The 20924-nt window shown below is 38.7% G+C and overlaps 1 protein-coding gene across 1 annotated transcript in view; it reads left to right on the top strand.

Annotated features, from left to right (window-relative positions):
• The first annotated feature begins 4707 nt into the window (after nucleotides 1-4707).
• The window catches only part of LOC118825478 (laminin subunit alpha-3-like), a 140899-nt gene continuing 124682 nt past the window's right edge, over nucleotides 4708-20924 (top strand). The window contains 2 exon segments of the mRNA XM_036596091.1: nucleotides 4708-5091; nucleotides 12671-12823. Coding sequence (XP_036451984.1) covers nucleotides 4822-5091; nucleotides 12671-12823 — 423 coding nt within the window. The 5' untranslated portion in view covers nucleotides 4708-4821.

Genomic DNA, 20924 nt, shown 5'->3' with positions numbered 1-20924 from the left:
AACTACCAATCGAAACATTCTTTAGGGAACAAAAGGTGGTTCTTCCAAAAATCCTCTTTTGACACCTTTTTTTTTTTTAGGGTTTTCTCAAATTTGATTGCATTTCATGAAAGACATCATTACAGTCATCATCATCAACCAATAATATCCTGTTTTATGTCCCCCTCCAGCCTCCCCACTCCATCACTGTGAGAAAATGCTCAGCTAGCTCAGAGACCGTCCCTAATCTCATGTTTCCCTCAGAAATATGTCACAGTCATAGTGTTCAATTCACTTTGACTATAGTCACATTTCATTTTCTGAAGCCCCACTAGCGAAATGGAAATCAGCTCAGATATTTAGAATTAATGTGATCACATAAAATATATTTTTGTAATTCTGTTATCAGATTAACAACACGCTGTTATCTCTCTCTGTGTGTGAAATGCTCTGACTCTGTGTTGAGCAGCTAGTGAGCAATGAGGGGTGAAATGGGAGGGGTGTGAACCCCCCTGCTGTGAAATTCCCACCACAAAGATGGCTAAAGTGAGATAAAATAGCACAGCATCAAAGATGGCTAAAGTGGCTTACTTCACATAAAGATTTTGTATAACATTAGCATTGAAACAAAAACACTTTTAGAAATGTTGTCAAAATTTCAGTTCTATCAAAATAAATTCCATCAATATTCTTAAAGAACAAAAATATTGAGTAGTTCAACTGAGGCCTCCTCTAAAACAGGCAGAAACTGTATTTTACAGCTACTAAGAAAAAGAGTTAATGACTACACCACTAAATATCAGCCATTATCACTTCATATTAAAAAAACAAGGTCACCCAAAGCTAAAAGCTAAAAGACTCCAACCTAATTCTAACACATTCCTATGCATCCCGAAGCCTTTCATAAGATTGCAATTGATTTACTTGATCTTACAGGGAAAAGACTAAAATGCATAGTACAGAGATATTCAAAAGGCTGGACTGGAAAAATTGAGATGGAGCATCAATTATACACACACTTTAGCCTGTTTATTCTCTAAATGCATTTTTTACATATTAAACTTATGATATATTGCTCTATAATTCTTCTACATGGCTTATGCACTCAGTACAGCTGAATGTGTGTGGATGATCAGAATCAGGTCACTTCAACCTGCATGTGTGTTCATTTTCCCTGCCTAATCCCAGGAGTCTCATATAGGCTATCTCAGTTATTGTGCGCCTACTTTCATTCTGAATAAGAAATATTCACATCCTTCATTTTCAAGCTAAATCCAAGACTGTTTTAGCCATTTTATTTAAACAGTACACCATTTGCAGCTGTTCTCCAGCAGATGTCACCAAAGCATCAACTTTTCATTATGTTTTTTTTTTTCTCCCTCCCAAAAGCATCACAATGTTTAAGATTATTGTAGCAATGAAAGAGATTGGCCAAAGTGGTACTTGATCTACCACCTTACAATAAGCTTCATGCTACAACGCTTTTGAGAAACTCACCCTCTTCTCCAGGACGAGTAGGCCGAATCAAAGAGATCGTCACAAATAATGAGTCACGGTGGTACTTAGAGGACATTGTTGTTTTTTTTTAGATTGTTTCCAGTGAGTCTTATTTCTTTGGCAATTGGTCTACTTAAAGGCTTCATTGCAAGCCTGTTTTGTAGTGGTTGGATATAAAGTGAGGCTCTCTGATGGTGTGTTTTTCCATTCACAGTGCCAATAACACTAGACCTGAATGCATGTTCTGTTCATTTTATTACCCCACAAGTTTTAATAGTCACCTATGGAGCCGAGCGGCTTAGACCTGCTTAAAGTTTCAATGAGTGTGATTTTCCCCAAAAAGGTCCAAATGTTAAAGCTTTGGGAAGACCATTGCTCAACCTTAATTTCTTTTACACAATACTGTGCAAAACTCTTAGGCACCATTTGTCTTAGCAGTACGTGTATTTTTAAAAAGTAAAACACTATATAACATTGGAATAAATACAAATAACCATAAATACATGAATGTAGCAAGAATGTCTCACTTTCAAAAAAGTAGTTGACATGTTGTGAGGTAGACAGAAGAACAGACGGTTATTTATAGATTTCTCCCACGTCTCCAGCCATCACATGGATTCATACAGCTGATTTAATTTAATGAAGGGTTGATTGGCCAAACCAGGTACTGGATGATAACTGCAGATAATACTAGGCTTTCTTGAGGAGAGGTCTGGAAATGGTTAAACAAGCACCGTGACATACATACAAACTGACAAATGTATTCTTACTACCCAGAAAAACAGGTGATAAATCTATTTTTTCAGGTGTCTAAAACTTTTGCACATGCTACATATATATTGATATATGTAAATAACATCTGTTCTGATTGGCTGCCCTGTATTGTGCCTCAATCAAAGACTAACTCGGGCTGAAACACTTTTTTATAACTTAAACCTGAATGGGCAGGGTTAAACTGCAGCGGGCTGAATAGGCAGGTATACACATATACATAGACTTGTTTTGGCAGCTTATTTTGAAGACAGTCTGGACTGAAGAGAGTATGGTACTTGAAACTCTAACAGTGTTTACATCGTACATCACACTGTTTTTTGAGAGTGGGAAATTTCCATATGTGCCTTTTAACACTCTCCAGTATGTAGGCACCAGCATAGATCTATTGAAGACTTCCATGAAGAGAAGAACACATACAGAACGGTATCAAAGGGTTTACTGCCAGATTAAAACTGCTGTTAGGCCTCAAGAACAAAGGTCAGGCTTGCTAAGCTGTATGTGGTCTTCTGACCTTTATATGTAATGTTGGCGATGGCATAATGGTGATAAATCTACCTTACAGCGCCCTACATGTATGTCTCAGCTATGAATGTAATTTTTAAAAAAATCCCAAACTTCTGCAAAACAATATCTAAGACATCATGCAGTGTATTTATAACCATTTCACATAATACGTTTCTCTGACGGCGCTCTAAGAAGCACTCTAATCAGCACTCCAACTCTTCAGACGTCTGGTTCCTATCACCACCACTGTGAACAATTCTGACTGAGTAAGTTTCTCTAGAATGGAGCGTTTACACTAAACCACTCTGATGACTTTGTTTACATCTTAACCATTTAATTATGCAAACATGTTGAGAAATTAGTGGAATTCTCCTTTAATTATGTCAGATTTGCTGTAAAAATAAGTATTCTATATTATGAACTTTCTCCTAGTTACACATAATATACCCTGTAATAGTTCCAGAACTGTTACACTCAACATGCATGCTCTTTTACAGGTCATTATAAAGCATTGTTTACCAATCCTGGAGCCCTGCATTGCATATTTTAGTATTTCCTGTTCTGACACACCTGATTTAACTCACCCGATCACTATCAGCCCATTCATGTAGTTGAATTGGGTGTGTTAGTGCAGGGAGACATTGATTTACTCCAGCTGAACTTTGTGCCCCATGTGGGCTGAACTAGTTTGCATTCCTGTCTTTGTGGTGCATTTCCATAGATTTTGAATTACCTTGATTTCTTTTTTCATGTTTTCAAGTAAAAGCTGCATTCTCTGACACAGTCACTCTGAATGTTATGATGTGGGGTGTTTCAGGGTCCTTCTATGTGGCTGTATCTACATGGTGCTGTGCTATACCTCACTCGACCCAAGCGCCGTTATTTTGTACTTGATGTTTTCCACTTGAGGCCTACTTTTGCCTTTTTACTACATTGGTGTGGATTTATGTAGCAAAAGCAGTCATAGTTCATTTCTATACAATCCTTTTGCAATATATGTATCACTTAAAATTAATCAGGCTGTTATTTTTTTATTGTGCCTTTAAGACTGATGTAGGTAGATGAGCCCTGATAGGCTGCCCTGTATTGTGTCTCAATCTAAAAGCAGAGACACTCCAAACACTCCTTATAACTTCAGTGTGAATGAGCGGGGCTAAACAACATCATGCTGAACAGGTATACAATGTAAAAGCATTGGGTTTTATGACATCACAAAAGCAGTGACTGGTTGTTTTTGCAGCTTAGTTTCTATGGACTGGAGAGTGAAAGTTTTGAAACTTTAACAGTATTTACATACTGCAGTAAAGACTTTTATTTTAAAAAAGGGAGGAATATTAAGCCTACCATGATATGGGCCCTTTAACCAGAAGCAACCTAAAGGTAATTGATTTGCTTTTTTAAAATTTCAAATAAAAGTTACTTTGCAGAATAAATACAAGCATTCTTTTTCCTAAGGGGGACCAATCAAATGTCCCTATAACGTCAAGCATTTCAAATAGATTTCCATTACCTTGAGCACAGTCCCCACAAAGTCTGAAATACACACGCAAACGTTGTACTCCATCTGTGTAGCCAATTACGTCCATGCCTACATCTATTCTGAAACACAAGCTTAAACCCGGTAATAACTTGCTGTTTGTTTTATTTAGCATTTTTCTGTCATAGACAGCCAAATATGCCCACAACGTCAAAATGTCCTGGGGACGTTTGGTACCTAAAACTAGGTAAACACAAACACATTAGTTTGTATTCCCGTCTTTTTGGGGTATTGGTAGTTAAGCCAATACCCAATAAATAATCCAATAATCCAAATAAAGTTCTAAATCTTTTAAGTAAAAGCCCAATTTCACTCAACCTGAGCGCATTTAGTCCCCACAATGTAGTAAATACAAGCGCATAAACACACACACACACGGTGAAGGGGAAGTCCGTAGGGGCACTGCCTCTCGCTCTCACTCTCACGCTGCAAAGTGACTGTGTTAGTTTTGTGAGTGAGAGGCAATCAGAGCCGTTATGGACTGGATATGAGGGACTCTGTACCGCACACAGCACTGCCCGAAGCTGAACATGGCGTGGAGTAGAAGACCACCAGCCTCCACGGCGCTGCTCCTTCTGTCCTGCTTATTTTGTCGCGGAGTGAGTCCTCAGCGTCCTCAGGTCTCAGTGAACGAAATCTCTGGCTTCAGCCTGAGTCCTCCCTACTTTAACCTGGCTGAGGGTTCAGCCATTTCAGCCACCGCCACATGCGGAGAGGACCAGCACTCCAGACCCAGATCAGACCTCTACTGCAAACTGGTCGGAGGACCAACGATAGGAGTACCGAGCCAGACCATACAGGTAAAGAGGCGTGCAGGAGCTCCTGCCTGCGATGGGGAGCTGTGGTGAACTGTGTGGTCAGTTCTGTGGTCTGTCTGGTGCTGCACTGAAAACTGCAGCGTTAGCACTGAAAACTGGAAGTCAGGGTTCTGAGGAAACACCTTAACCTGTTGCTGCTACAGAGCTTCTTTCTTTAAAGGGAAATTATTCCTAATTTTCAAAATTTCAGTATAAATCAGTCGTTAGGATGTAAACAGTCATTCAGAGTGGTTTTGTTGTGAAATGCTCCTTTCTAGAGAAATTTAAAAGAGTCAGGGTTGTTCACAGTGGGGGTGATAGGAACCAGACGTCTGAGGTGTTTTAATGCCTCTGAAAGGTCCCTCACAGAAAGCTTTTACACGTTACAAATCTGTTGCTTTAGACATTGTTTGTGATCAGTTTGAGCATAATATGTTTTTATAAATCAGTTCATGCATCACAATCGCTTAGAAGGTGTGTAGGTTCACTGGTCAGTTTGGACAGCAAATAGAGTGGCTATGTTGTTGTAGACATCATAAACCCTGGTTCGTATCACCACCACTGTAAGGAAATCAACTCTACAATGAACTATTTTACATCAAACCACTATGAATGACTATGTTTACATCTCAACTATGTAGACATCTAGAAAAATTGATGTTCACTTTTAAAGCCCACTTTTACTGTTCACCTGTGCTGGCACAAGTGCGTAGAATAGCCTATAACCACCCTTAAAGCATCACTATGTCATTTTTTGTTAAAACTGAAAGAAGTTGTATTACTGAGCCAAATTATGTTGTGCGTGAGCTGCTGTGAGTCACTCTGTAAAGCCTGAAATGGTCATTTAAATGTCAGACGTACTGGGACGGATCTGATGGGAGTTTTTTCAGAGCACGCCATGCGTCTTTACATATTAACGTCACACAGACTCAAAAAGAAGTTCCAGTTTCAATGTTTAGGTCTCAAATGCAAAATCAACGGTATATGTTTGAAGATATGATGAGAATAGTAGATCATTCACTCACATCCTCAGAGTTCTCTTCAAATATTCTTTCAACATGCTCGCTAAAGTCGTCTGTTTGTGGGGGTCCGAAGCACAGCCGACGTTACAAAATTTTCTTCCAAATTTTACATGCAGTTACATATTTCCACCAGAGAGGTCTCCACCTCCCCAAAACTTACATAGTGTAGCTTTAAGTAAGCCCATATTGTAAAACGAATACATTTTATTTTTATAGGTAAAAGTCTTGATACTTAAGTACTGAGTAACTTTTATAGCTACAGTGGAACTTCTCAGTAAAAGGCTAAAGCTCCAAAGTGAAGAGTGTGTGCAACGGCCCAGCAGTCCAACAGCCGTTACAAGCAGGCAGGAATAAAATAAAACTCCAAAAAAAGAAATGTGGAGTTAAATATGAAGGACCAAATGCTGCAAAGGAAATTCCAGGGGTTCCCTAGAGAACTGCAGTGTAACTGCTTACTACATCCAGCATCTACTGAAGTTCGTTAGGTGTTGTTCTTCTCTTTTAGGGATCGTTTTGTTCTAAAATAAAATGCCTAAAGCTCCCAGTTAGAGCCTTGAGCAACAGCAAAGCAATGCATGATCTGAACCAATAGAATAGAATGAAATTAAACCTAAAGAAGAAGTTAGAAACTAAATGTACATAACTAAACTGTGGAAAAGAAGTGAAAGTGTTATCATTAAAAAACCCTCAGAAATCTGTTCAAATGTTAAGTACATGGAATGGGCAAAGCATAATTTGTTACTACCCACTTCAGAATGAGTTAGCCTACATTAACGGAAACTGCAGTGAAGTGTATTGTACCAACTTTAAGATATCCACCTGTGAGGGAGATGGACGTCTTAAAAGCTAGCCTATTGTTTAGCTCCTCTCGTCTTTCTGATATGAATATAGGCAGTATCTGTAAGATTCCTCAAGTGAATACACTCAGAGGAACTGTCTTGCTCCATCATAGCCAATATATCCACAGCAAAATCCCCAGTGTTGGATCAACTCAGCGTTTGTGTGCAGTTGGACTTATAAAAACTCTGTAGACGTTAATTCAACAATGCGGATTTTACAGTTTTTTTCAGTATTGAGTGCTTAACAGTGATATTCAAGACTAACAGAGCTTCAGAATATATTCCTTCAGGCTATTGACTACTGGTCTTTGCTGCTTAAGCTGTATCTGTTCATTTGATGGATGATGAACACTTGCATCCCCTTTTCTTATGCTATGTAGGCTTGGACCTCTGACTCCAGTCTTTGATGCTGTGTTTACTTGGTAACTGTTATTTAGCTCTAAAATCACAGTATGCCTTTAAAGGCCCTTATCATTGAAAACCAAACTTTCCTCAATTTTTTTGGAAGGAAAGAGTTTGAAACGGTGTCTAAACATTGATAACAGTTGTATGAGAGCAAAAGCAGCCGGTTTTGATTTCATTTATTTTGTGAGGTCATGCAGAAAACAATAGTTTGCACATATCCACCTATTCAGCCTATAGCAGTTTAGCTCCACCCATTCACACTGAAGTTGTAAGGAGTATTTCAGCCCAGACTGCTTTTTGAATGAGGCACAATACAAGACAGCCAATCAGAACAGAGGCTATTTACATATATCAGTCTGAAAGGCAGTAACAGAAACAGCCTGGTTAATTCTAAGGATTAAAGAAACGTTGGAAAATGGTCATGTAAAAATGAATTACGACTGTTTTTGGTTCGTAATACTGCATAAACGTCATAAGTGGACCTCAGTGGGGGAAATAAAATACAAGAAATATGTAGGATATGGGCCTTCTTAAAAATGTGTGTGTGTGTGGGGAGTGAATTACAACTTTTGGTTATTTATTTTTTACCTCTGCTGTGTTCTTCTCGTAAGGAGTGTGTGTTGGAACAATCTTCATCGTTATTGTGATAAATTATATCACATTATGTCACAATAAGCTTTGAGCACATTGTAGATATCATAGTACTCAAAGAATGACTGGATGACTGTTTCATTACATGCGGTCAGCAATCAGCCAATTTATTGCTTTTATTTGGTCTGATCTGTGTTGCACAATAAAAAAAAATGGCTGTTTTGCACAATGAGTCATGCATAATCATGCTACAGCGTTTTGAAACAGGTGTAGCAGCAGCATTCAAATGCAGTGTAAGAGCCCCTCTCTGCCACACATCATTTACAGCATAACATTACAACACAGATCAGCCAAGATATTACTTTTATTTTGTCTGGTCTGTGTTGCAGTTTTGTGCTGCAAATAATGTGAGGCAGGTGGGCGCTGTTTCGCTGGTTTTGTTATACCTCGTTTAAATGAAGCATGCACCAATTCATACAGATGTTGTAGTAGGGAGCCAATAAAATGACAGAATTCAACGGCTGTGCTTGTCGGTGGAGTTTGAGGACTAACTTTATAGTGTTAAAATCATGATAACTGGAAAGAGTATTGTCGTAATTTTTAAGGCAGTGAAACATGGTTGTATAGTGTGATTATTTTCATAAAATAACAGAATTAAACACGTATAATTGATGTGTATGAGATCAGCTGTGTTTTGTATTGTTTTCTTTTTTCGGCAGTGTCAGTAGTATAAAACGTAAGCACAGTGTAATGTCCTTAAGTGGAACATGGAATAGCATTTAAGGCATTTGTTTGTTCCAGGGCTCGGCAACCATTTTATCCATTTTATTGAAGTAACGTTTTACCATCTTGCCTGAAAATATGTCTTAATATGTGCTAACTAATGTCCTTGTATAGACAAAAAATATAATATAAACGAAAACACAGACTTGCTTTGCTCTGCTTTAAGCTTTAGCTCAGCTATAGCTGCTTTTCTCACATCTCCAGCAGGAAACTTTTCCTCAAAAGTAAAATGTCTCTCAACGTTTGACTTTTTACGAGGCTGAAGTCGCTTCTCATTCGCCAGCTTCTTGTTCAATTTGGCCCGTTCCACCTTAAATGGCACCCGAGGTGCCAGAATGCAACTGTTGCACCATTTAAGATGGAACGGGAGAATTCGACCAACAAGCTGGCGAATGAGAAGCTGACTTGAATTATCGCTGTTCGTCTTAAATCATTCTCTTTGCCTTTTTATTAGCTACTAGCTAGGCGAGACTTTTCTGCTTTCTTTTTTCTGCATTGCTATGGTGACCAGCAGCAGTGACCAGCGTGCCAACCTTCAGGGTTAAAGGGTGAATTAGCAGTTATACATTAACTCCTTAAAAGAATTCCACTTCTTTTAAGGAGAATTCTTTCTGTTCCAGCTTATCAAATCTCAGATAATGAAAAATGTGATTTGTATCATGAATTGAGAAAAAAATCCCCTACCCTTCCTTTGCTTATAACTGTGATACTGGCTGAAAACTCTGCTCGGGATTGTGGATGGTGGATTTACAAAATAAAAGATGAAAGGCAAAATTGAGCTTTGGAACTGAGCAAAAGAACTTAATGTCAAAGCTTATTTAGAATGTAAAATTATGTCTGCAGGAGGTTATAATTTGTTAAAGAACATCAAAGCAATGTGGAGCTGGAATGCCTTCACTGATGCTGAATACACAGTTTCCATATGGACAGTGTCTGGGTTTGTGTTAGTCATTGTTTTATTAGCTGAATCATTTATTGTTACGGTGGTGCTTTTATCCCCCTGCTCAGGTCTACATGTTGCTGCTTGTTTTTTTTTCTCTTTATCTTGTACACGGCATTGAGGTTGGCAGGAGTAAAAGAGTTCATTTGCTTGATTTTATAAGCGCACACACTGAGTCATGTGCACTGTGTTATAAGACATTGTCTGAAAACTGGAGCATTACTGGAGCCTGTGACCATCAGGGCCAGTTGCACGTGTAGCTCTGATCGTGTTTGTGTAGCATGCCTGGGTTCAAATTGAGTGTGTCCACCTGTAACACTTCCTTCAACTGCATTTTTTAAATGAATGGTTACAGCTGTTGACAGTTGATAATAAATACCATTACATGTCCTTATGTAGATTTTGTGTGGGAAAAGCAACTTTGTCAGGGACTTTTACTGCTTAGAAATTTACACTTTGCACTGAAGTGGACTGGAGTCCGATGTTTTCTGAGGTTCAAAGCAGCGAGTCTGTTGTGCTTCAAACACTTATACGATGGTTGTATTAAAATAAAGAATGGTAAGTGAGGACATGTTGGGCAATATTTGCTTTGTACGTCTGTGTCTAATCTGACTGCTGAGTAGATTTAGTACTGGAAGTGAGGATTCTTGTCATTTAGTGATATTAGTCAGAGTTAGCCAGGGGTAGCCAAGAGAATTTTCTTCCTCTCAGAAACAGTAGAGATTTTACATTGAATGTAGGGCTCCACGTTATGGGCATGCAGTCATATGAAAGTCATATACAGAGAACACACCTCTGCAAATTTTAGAGCACAATTGTCTCATATGTATGTATGAGAGAGAGAGAGAGAGAGAGAGAGAGAGATAGATACCTACTTTGTATCTGCACTCAGTGTGTATTTTATCAGTTCCACTTACCATATAGGTGCACTTTGCAGTTATGTAGACAGTAGTCCATCTGTTTCTTTGGAGATCTTAATCCCACCTTTGGCCCATTCATTAATGGTCAGGACCCCCACAGGAGCTCCACGGAGCAGGTATTATTTGGGTGTTGGATCATTCTGGTGTGTTGTGAGTGGATCAGACACAGCAGTGCTGCTGGAGTTTTTAGACACCTCAGTGTCACTGCTGGACTGAGAATAGACCACCAACCTAAAATATCCAGCCAACAGCGTCCTGTGGGCAGCGTCCTGTGACCACTGATGAAGGACTAGAGGATGACCAACACAAACTGTGCAGCAGCAGATGAGCTATCGTCTCTGACTTGTTTTTATTTGTTTCAGCCACTACCCCTTGTTACTCATTCCAAGGGGCAAAGTAACATTCTAAAACAAGGGGTATGGGTAAAATAAGAAATGAGATTGGGCCTTAGGGAAAGATTTGGTAACTGAGGAAGAATCTGTTGATTGGAAGGTGGCTTGGATAAACATTTTAATACATATAAAAATCCTAATCACCAAATGATTCATTTTGATTTCTGGCATGCTGGACACCACTATCAAGATTTCATGCTAAACACACATCTACGTCTTTACGTATTAAATATTACGTATCACACACACAAAGACTCAAAAAGAAGGTCCGGATTGACTGTAAGGTCTCAAATGCAAAATCAACCTTATTGACATAATGACAATAGACAATTCATTTACAGCCTCAGATGACATGCCCTTCACTGAGTTCTCTTTGAACGCTCTTCCAACACACTCCCAATTATCAGGCTCATCTGCTCGTGGAAGGGGTCTCAAGCACATGTGCAAAGTAACGTGTGTGATTACACATTTCCACCAGAGAGGTCTCAAAATCCCCAAAACTTACGTAGCGCAGCTTTAAAATAGCATGCCTGTGACTGGATGTGTTTAACTAACCTTTCCTTGAAGCAAATAGAGAAAAAAAGCACAAATTAACAAAAGCACCAGTCGCCCTTCTGCAATAAGTGCATAACTAACTAACTAACTTAATAAATAAATAGAAATACCAATAGCTACTTGTATCAGAACGTCAAACACAATTTTTTGCACTGTCACGCTGTTAAAAATGGTCAGTATTCCCTGAGCAGTTTTTCTACACAGACCAAAAAAAAGAATGCATATATAAATGTTGATTTTCTGTAAAGGCCTGCAAAAATGAATAAATACATATTTAATTCCTTTAATAGCTTATGGTGATGCAGGTTTGTTGTGACAGTACCCTGTTTGTTGTGAGCGGAGCGTGTATTTGTATGCTTTTTAATTATCCATTTAGCTCAGGGGTGCACAACTCTGGTCCTGGAGGCCACAGTTTGGTGATTTACCTACTCAAACAAACTTGATTACACTTATCTATTAATTGACAGGTTTAGTGAGTGTGTTTGAGTAGGGGAACTTTGCTGGACACTGGCCCTCCAGGACATTTAGCAAAATGCTATCACAAACTATTTGTACAATGATTTTTATTCAACATTTCACACACTGCACTGCACTAAATCCAATTTAACAAGACTAACCATGCTCTCTTTTTAATTAAGCATGCAGTTTGTCAGTGTTCTTTAAGTACTGGTGATGTCCATTGTACTGGTGATATCCATTGTATGCTCAGAAAAGCATATTGTGATGTAAGTTGACGTAACTTATCATAATAACAATAAATATCTTCGTACTGGCCGCTCCTTGGCAGACACTGAAGCAAATGTTTGTGGGCGTTGCTGATACAGTCATACCATTGTGATACACACTAACCTGGAACATTATCACTGTTGCAAATAATATCTGCTCAGTGGTTCCTTTCCATTGATAGATGGGGTAGAGAGAAGGGCTGTTAAATTGTGCAGCAGCAGATGGGCTACAGTCTTTAAACCTACAGGGTGTTATAAGTTGGGTGTTTCTAATAAAATGGCCAATAAGTGTATCTAATAAACTGCCAGTTCAGTGGAGATTGTAATGGCCGTTAGCTGTTTATTAAAGAAAAAAAAAGCCTAAACTGATAAACTGAGTCTAAGTGCTCTGTTCTGTGGCCTCATTGCAGGGCCAGTTCTGTGACCACTGCAACGCCAATGACCCTGATAAAGCTCACCCAGTGACCAATGCCATCGATGGCACCGAACGCTGGTGGCAAAGCCCACCTCTCTCCAGAGGACTGAACTACAATGAAGTGAATGTCACCCTGGATTTGGGCCAGGTAAGTTTTCCATAAGGATTATACAATTTCTTTACCGGTCTTGATGAATGACATGGTGCTCTGTGTCAAATAGAGATGGCATGATACCTCTATTGAAACCTTGAACATTGACTGATACTGATCCAATTTTTATCTTTAAAAACTATTAGGCTTATATTGAGCTACTTATAATTGAACTTCACTAAAGATGATCATTGACAAGTGAGCTACTGTGCTGAAAGTCCTGAAACACATTACATCACCTGACACAGTAGCATAGAATAGAAGTGAGTGTTGTTTCAGGATGCATTTGTTACAGACTGGATCACATTCATTTTTTTATTCCTTTTTTCTTCAATTCTTTTATCCCTTTTTTCTATATTTCATCTGATCTAGGATTTCCTGCTGATTTTTGGCCATGTCTAATATACATTTTAAAAAATTTCTCTTCTTAGTTTTATCAGTTCCAGAGGGAATTCAGACAGCTGATCATGTGTGGCCTAAGAAGGCCTAATGATTCTGTGAAATAAAAATGTCTGCATGTCTGTAATTTTTAGTTCATTTTATTTAATATAATCATTGTGCTTGTAGTATTTTTAAGTAGTGTGCCTGTACTCACATTTCATTGCTAGGTTTTGGTTGGAAATATGAACGGTTAAAATTTTGAAATGCCCAAAACTATCCTATCAGGATTCTTCTCTCTGTGGTATCTAGGTAGACATAGCCAGGGAAGCTCTTCTTTGGTCAGGACTTCAGGAGCTGGAGGCTTAATGTCAGCTTAACCACCAAAGTAATCAGGAACTGACAGAGGAATCAACCAATCATATTTTGATTATTTAGGCCTTCTAGAAGTCTTAAATTAGTACTAAACACAGCCAGTTACTGTTACAGAACAGCTTTAACATAGCACAGTAGCTCCTCCTGTGATGGCTCATGGAATATACAAGGCTGAAGCCGCTAAAATATGACTGTGTCAAGCTTCACATTATCTTGTCTTTTACAAGATTTAAAAGTGTGTGTTTAATGTGGAACAGCCTAAATATGTTCGCATGGATGGTTGTTAGCTTAATGCTGATATACTCTTAAAATCCCATAGAGGCGCTAGCAGAAGTTAGCATTATTTTAGATGTGTTTGTTTCCTAATTTTTCACTGTACTTTGACATTTATGGCCCAAACTGAAGGCCTAGCTCTAGTAGTCATGGTTCACCTCTGCCAAAGAGCACTCTAGATTATGGAACAAGCGGGCCTGTTGACCCTACGGATGAATGTGTTGACATTCAGTATTGCACAATATTTTAGTACTTAGTATTTGAAGTAATTCAGTGGGTCGTAAGATATTGAATTTCGATATTCAGCTCTAGAAACAGACTTTGTTTACCGTCTTTCATATGCAAAATCATGAACATTTGCGCATATTGAAAGATGCAAGCAGTTGTTTTAAATGTGAGCGTCTCTTAGGCATGACTCTCAAAACACACCCACATTTTTATGTGACTGCAAGTATGCGCAATTCAAACGCCGTATGAAATTGCCTCCGTTCCTGAGCTTGAGTTGATCATGTTAGGATATAATCACTGCTGGCTGAGGTTCAGAGCCTCACTCCACTTGCTTTGACATGTGCATCTATTTCAAGTGTATGTGGAGCCTGGCTCATTGTGTGTGAAATTGCACCTCATGCTCAGTGAACGGTAAAAAAGAACTCAAACTGCAAAAGGAGAAAAGAATAAAGGAGGATTCCAGGATAAGGGATGCTAATCCATCCGGCTTTGGTGGGTGTTGATCCGTTGTGAGACGCTTTTTGTCTGTGGTCAGAAGTCTCCCATCTCTTTGTCTGTCTCTCTCTCTCTCTCTCTCTCTATCAGTGCCTCTCACTCTTTGTCTCCCTATATCTGTCTGTTCTCTTTTACATTTGCTTGTTTGTTCACACGCTTTCTCTCTTTTGCACAATCACACAATCACACACACACACACATGCGCGCGTGTGCGCGCACGCATATTCACATCCACCTGTTAAAGATCTAAAGTCGCGGTGCTCAGCACAGCAGCTGGACTCGGTCTTTCAGAAATAGTCTGTGTGTGTGTGTGTGTGTGTGTGTGTGTGTGTGTGTGTGTGTGTGTGTACGTGTACGGTTCATTAAAGTGAGTGTTGGTGTGTCTATTTTTAGAGACGTGCGGGATTCAGAGGTTTTGTCTAATGCAGAGATCAGTGGTGGAGCCTTTACGAACAGAACTGGCACAAACATCATCTGTGCGTTAACAGAACGCAGCCTCACGCACGCGTCCTGTTGGCCCTCTCCTCCAAAAATACCGCCCAAAATCTTGTTGCAGTCCACAATAAGCAAGTTCCAGCACTGATGACTTTTCTTCTATTTCTGTTCTCTCTGAGTGAGCGTCCACTAAGGGTCCTGTTGAAGAGCTGTCGCCACACTCTGTTTAGATTAGACACGAGGCTGCAGCACTGTTTATTCATGAAGAATGTTTGAAGCTTTCTGCTAATTGCTGTTAAATTCCAGTGAGCATTTGGAATATATTGTTGTTTTTTTAGATTGTTGCTTGTACTGGGCCAAAAGAACCATGTTTGCTTTTGGGATAACAATATTTTTTTTAGATATAATACTTTTTAGATAACGTTCTCACGACTAATGTCTTTTCTTATCTCCTCTTGCTGGAAGTGAAATTTTGAAGTGCATTTTGATTTTACAGCAATAGTTCAGCAAAAAATCAGATGCAGCTTAATTTTAAATTAATTAAAGTCTGTCAGCCAAACTGTGTTTGGTGTCTGAAGTTTGCATCCATCTGTTTGCACTGGAACTAAGGCCAATGTTGCTAACAAGTAATAGGATGTTATACCCCACCAATTAGCATTAAGTAACGTCAGACAGATTTGCCTGTGTGATCTCCAACAGTTTATTTTATAGATAACAGTCTGACATACAGGGTCAGAAACCACATACGTAAGACCAAAATCTGTGTTTTCTTTCTAATTAGGTCAAACTTGTTCTTGCAGACAAACAATAAACATGTACTAAGTATACCATTTGAATAGTGTTCCAGTGACCCATATTTGACTGATATATTTCACCATATTTCTCTCCGTTCATTGTAAACTGGTCGGTCCTAATCTTGGGTAACTCTTCTGTAAGCATTCCCCTGACCAATCACAAGGCTGTTGTCTCTGGCCCCACCCACACAAAACTGTTTGAATCAGAGAAACTTGGTGAGCTGAAGCTAACCCACCATAACCGAAAGCTAGCAAGCTAGAAAACCTGTGTGTAGCTGCCTGTTACCTGTTCATTCATTTATCCATACACAAACATTGTTCATTTGTCCATTCCTTCATTTATGAGTTGCTTCGTCCATCCATTTTTTTGTCTATCCATTTGCACATTTGTTTGTCCATGAATTTTTTCGTCCAATTGCTGTCACATAAGAGCAGGATAATAATTTTAGTTCTGGTTGAGTGGCGGAGCAGGCTAGGGGTGGCGGATGTACGTAAACTGTCAAATAAGCTGCTCACTATCCACACCCACATAGTCCCAGACAGGGCTGATCAGTGGTTTTTAAGCTGTGTTTTATCACCTTTTGTACTTTGTACTTTTCATTCAAGCTTTGCTGGGTGTTTAAAGCAACGTTATGTAACAATTTTACCTCAACAAAATCATTTTGGTGGTACATTGACTGATAATAGGGAGTCATTGCCACTCTGGGCCCAGAATGCCTGCTATAGTGCTATGTAACTTTGGAGAAGCGGCACAAAACTTCTCGCAAGAATTACTAACGCTGTACGGCACCACATCACACACCAACAGCTATGGCTCTTCAGCTGCCTATCAGAAGCTAGCTCAGTATTCCCAGTGTGGACATCTTCGCAAAGGCCTGACGAAGAGGGGAAAAAAAGAGGATCGAGGAAGAGAAAAAGGCTGACCCTTTCAACACAGTCTTGCAGCTAAAGGGATGACAGCAGACTGTAAACATAGAAATCTTGAGTATAATCTATAGTGTCCTTATGCCTGCATGATGTGCATGAACGAGGGATCAGATTCTGTATCCTTCAGCTCATCAACAGATGCACGTGTACATGAGGGGGCTTCAACAGCCTGATTTGTATTTGTACGATAGGGGTGTAAAAATGAAATACACTCTGCAACTGTAGGGGGAGCCCAAGAGCAAAAAACACCAATTCTTGCGTAATGCTTTTTTAATGTAACACTCAAGTTTAGTGTCGTAAAAACATTAATATTTTACAAAAATATTTGAACAGCTTGGCATAGAGGTGAATATGTGATAATTTTGTCATGCAGTTTGTATGATGCTAATTGGTGGGGTGTAAGCCTCCATTAGCCTCGTAGCTCCAGACCAAAACTGAAGAAGCAAACTTGTTTTGGTTGATTGCCAAACTGTCCCTTCCCTTGTGGTGGTAGTGGAGGTGGGGTTTGGTGAAAGCCAGATTTATTTGGTCCCCAGTATTGTTGTCCATTTTTACATTTCTAAGTCACTGGCACTTCTTTAATGCTTGTAACTTTCCCCAGTTGATGCCCTTACAGGCTGGTATGTTTTGGGCCTTTGTTTCTTGGCTGGGTGTCAGCACTCCTGCAGAGCTACAGTACATTGTTCAGTGAGTTTCCTGAAGAAGCTGATTCATTTTAACTTTATTGCCATTATGCCAGAACAGCATAACTAACAGCTTACTCACCAGACTCTCTGGAGCAGCACGCATGGCAGGGGTGTCCCAGCTGAGGGACAGTGGAACTGCTTATCCAGACTCAATGGCTTCATAATCATAGTTCCAAAGGAAGGTCCACACCTATAGTGGCTGTTTCCATGCTTGGTTCAGGAAGCAAATGGTTTCTATGAGTTATAAACAAGAAAGAAAACCTGGTGAACCGTAACTGTGCGAGCTAATCTATCAGTTCAGCTGTAAATGTCAAAACTCTGTCAAAATAAATTAGAAAAAGCACCTCTGCTATAATGCTAATGTCTGCTAGCACCTGAATTGGATTTCTAATAGAATGGTAGTGCTAAGCTAACAGCTGTGCACATGAACATTCTTGGCTGTTTTAGATTACACATGGACAATTTTTTACTTTTAAAAGATATTCCATGTTGTTTTTATTTGGAGCTTGCAACTGACATTAGCATATGGTTTACCTTGTACAGCTGTGTGCAAAAGTGTTGGCATCTCTGGTCATATGACACATTTTGTTGATTTTCTAAGTAAACATAAGTTACACATTCATTCCAGAGAACAGAGTTCTGCACATTTCAACGTGCAGTTATTGTTTATTTGGTGAATTTAACACGTTAGGAGGAAAAATCAACATAAAATGTGGCCTGTGCAAAGGTTAACTAAAAACTAAAATTTGCAGAAAAATGTTGTATTTAATTTGTTTCCTGTACTTTTCACCTATTTTTGCTTAGAAAATCAACAAAGCATGTAATTTTTGCATACGACTGTGCTTAGCAGTTTTAAGTGAGTCAGTAAAGAGTCTTGGCACTGAGCTGCCTCTGTTTCCCCTTTCTGACAAAAACTGAAACCTGATTCCTGTTTGCTGTCAGTGACATGTCCAGGAAAACCTAGAGTGATGTTGTTCTTACTAAATTGGCCCCGCCCCTTTGTAATTCTAAGTGTGATTTGGTTAATTTCTCCTCCACTTCCTAATTAATGGTTAATCTCCTGAAGTCCTCACCAATGGGAGAGCTTGCCTGGCTGTATGTACCTAGATACCAAGAAAATCCTATTGATCAGTTTGGGCGATTTTAGATTTTTAATCAAAACTTGAAATAAGAGTTTAAATACAACAAGCTAACTTCTATTAAATAAAAATGAGGAAAAAAGTACAGACATTAATTTCATTTGTACTCATTCCGGAGGTCTTATTGCAGGCTGTTTTACTATTTTCAGTGTAATAAAGGCTTCTGTATTGCTGGGGCACAAATGTTGTAGTGTGTATCTTTACGTGATTTTGATGTAGCTAGTTATGTTGACTGGAGCTAATAGAAAAGAGACATTGTATGAATTGTAACAGTAATTGAAAAATTGATGTTCACATATTTCCTGTAAATAAAAAGCATTACGTAAAATAAGTGTAACACAGTTTCTTTTATTTACTTTTATTAGAGCATACAGTAATGCTTCACCCTTTTTCATATACAGTTTTTTTTTGTTTGTTTGATTTTTTTGCACACTGCACATTGATTTTCAGCAGATGGGAATGGGGCTTACAGAGGCTGCGTTTTCACACAGCCTAAAAGTTTGTAGGAAGCCCTAGTGTGTGGTGCACACAATGATACAAAAGTACAAGGCCAAACTTTTTGTCTTGGGTGGACGAAGTGCAATGTTTGCTGTGGGTTGAAGGCCAAAAAAAGAAAACAGTGTACTAATAAAGAGGGTAGATAGGTTTCAAAATGATGTAGACAGTATGAAAATACATGTGGGTTAGGGTAACTTTCTGGCAGACCAAATCAAAACATCCTCACTGGCCAACTTTGGGCAGCCCTGGTGTAGCCGCAATACTAAAGTGCAGTAAAGTGCAGTAAAGTGCAAAATAGGACATATAAAAAAGTACTATACTGTACACACAGAAAATATTAAAGTATTTAAAGTAGAATTCCACAGATTTTTCAACTTTTCTGCAGAGCTTAATCACTGAGATGGAAACAAAGTCATTCAGAGTGGTTTGATGTGAAATGGTTCATTGCAGAGAAACTTATTGACTCAGATTTCTTTGATAGGAATTGAGTTATGATGTCTACAACACAAACATAGCCATTTTATTTACTGTCCAAAACAAGTGAATCTGCACTCTGGGTTTTATGTTACAGTAATATGGTGGTAAATCTATTTTGCCTTACAATGCCCTGCATGTACATCTCTGCCATGAATTGATTTTATTTAAGATTTCTGAATTAATATAATTATATGTTTTAGACTAAAACCTTATCCTCCAAGATCATCTCAGTTATCAGGCAACATATTCAGGCCATTTTTTGTAATAACCGAACCCTTTATTGCATGGTGTTGCCATATATTGTATTAATTTCCAATAGTTGTAAATATTGGGTTGTACATTTCACTAATTATAAGTTGGATTTGTTTGGTCTTGTTTTCAATAAAATGATGCTTTTAGAGAACAATTAGATTTTATGGTACTTTTAAGCTTTTATGGTGCTATGGTATAAATTGCGCATTGTTGCCATATGGCAACAATTTACCAAATACCCCACTTTAAAAAAAAAATACATTTTATAATATTTCCATTATATTTTAAATTTCAAAAACACATTAAAACCTTTTTATCATGTTTAAGTAATAATTCATGCAATAGAGGGTTAACATTAAATGGTTCAGATGTCTGGTTCGCCACTGTTGTGAACAATTCTGATTTGTCTAAAACAGTACACCTCATCTTAGCCATAACTATATGCAAACATTTTGAAAAATCCCCTCTAGGAAAAGTATAATGTGTGCAGAGAGGCAGAGTTGGAGTGCCTCACAGTGATACTGTATCAGTTTTGCTGTAGGGAAACTTGGACAGAGCTGTGGTTTTCATTTCCACTTTGGATTGGGCCAAATGATATGAACGTGGACTGTGTGTCACTGCAAGTACAGTTAAAAGGAAATACTAAATATGTTTACTTTCTCTGGGCCTAATTTGCGAATGTAGTAATGTTCTTGGAGCTGCCTGTCCTGATCATCATTTTGCTAACATATTGGAAGTGTCTTGAGCCAAACTCAGGCCTGAATCTTGGCCCTGTTCACTCTCATTGTAAGACAAATAAAGCAACATGCTGAAACTCAGGAGCCAAAGGCCAGAAATGAAGCTGCTCTGCACCAGTCACGTACACTCGGGCTGAAAACATGTTGATGAAAAATTGATGAAGCCTTTCCTTTGAGGATGTCTTTTCATATGGAAAATTGTTTTTTCCTTCTAGGGAATTATACAGCCATACCCAAAATAACAGCAGAGAGGATCAGTCCTGTGTGTCCTGTGTGTGCAGTGTCAAGCAATTCCATGCTATTCTCATTCCTGAGCTATATTGCTCATATTTTTATCAACCTGGATAGTCTTCCTTTTTTACTCTTACACTCTGTATCCTGTGTTTCCGTTATTTAGCAATGTG

This window comes from Colossoma macropomum, unplaced genomic scaffold (genome assembly GCF_904425465.1).
Source record: "Colossoma macropomum unplaced genomic scaffold, Colossoma_macropomum, whole genome shotgun sequence".
Classification (NCBI taxonomy): domain Eukaryota; kingdom Metazoa; phylum Chordata; class Actinopteri; order Characiformes; family Serrasalmidae; genus Colossoma; species Colossoma macropomum.
The sequence above is the reverse complement of the archived record's forward strand: the minus strand, read 5'-3'. Positions and strand labels throughout refer to the sequence as shown.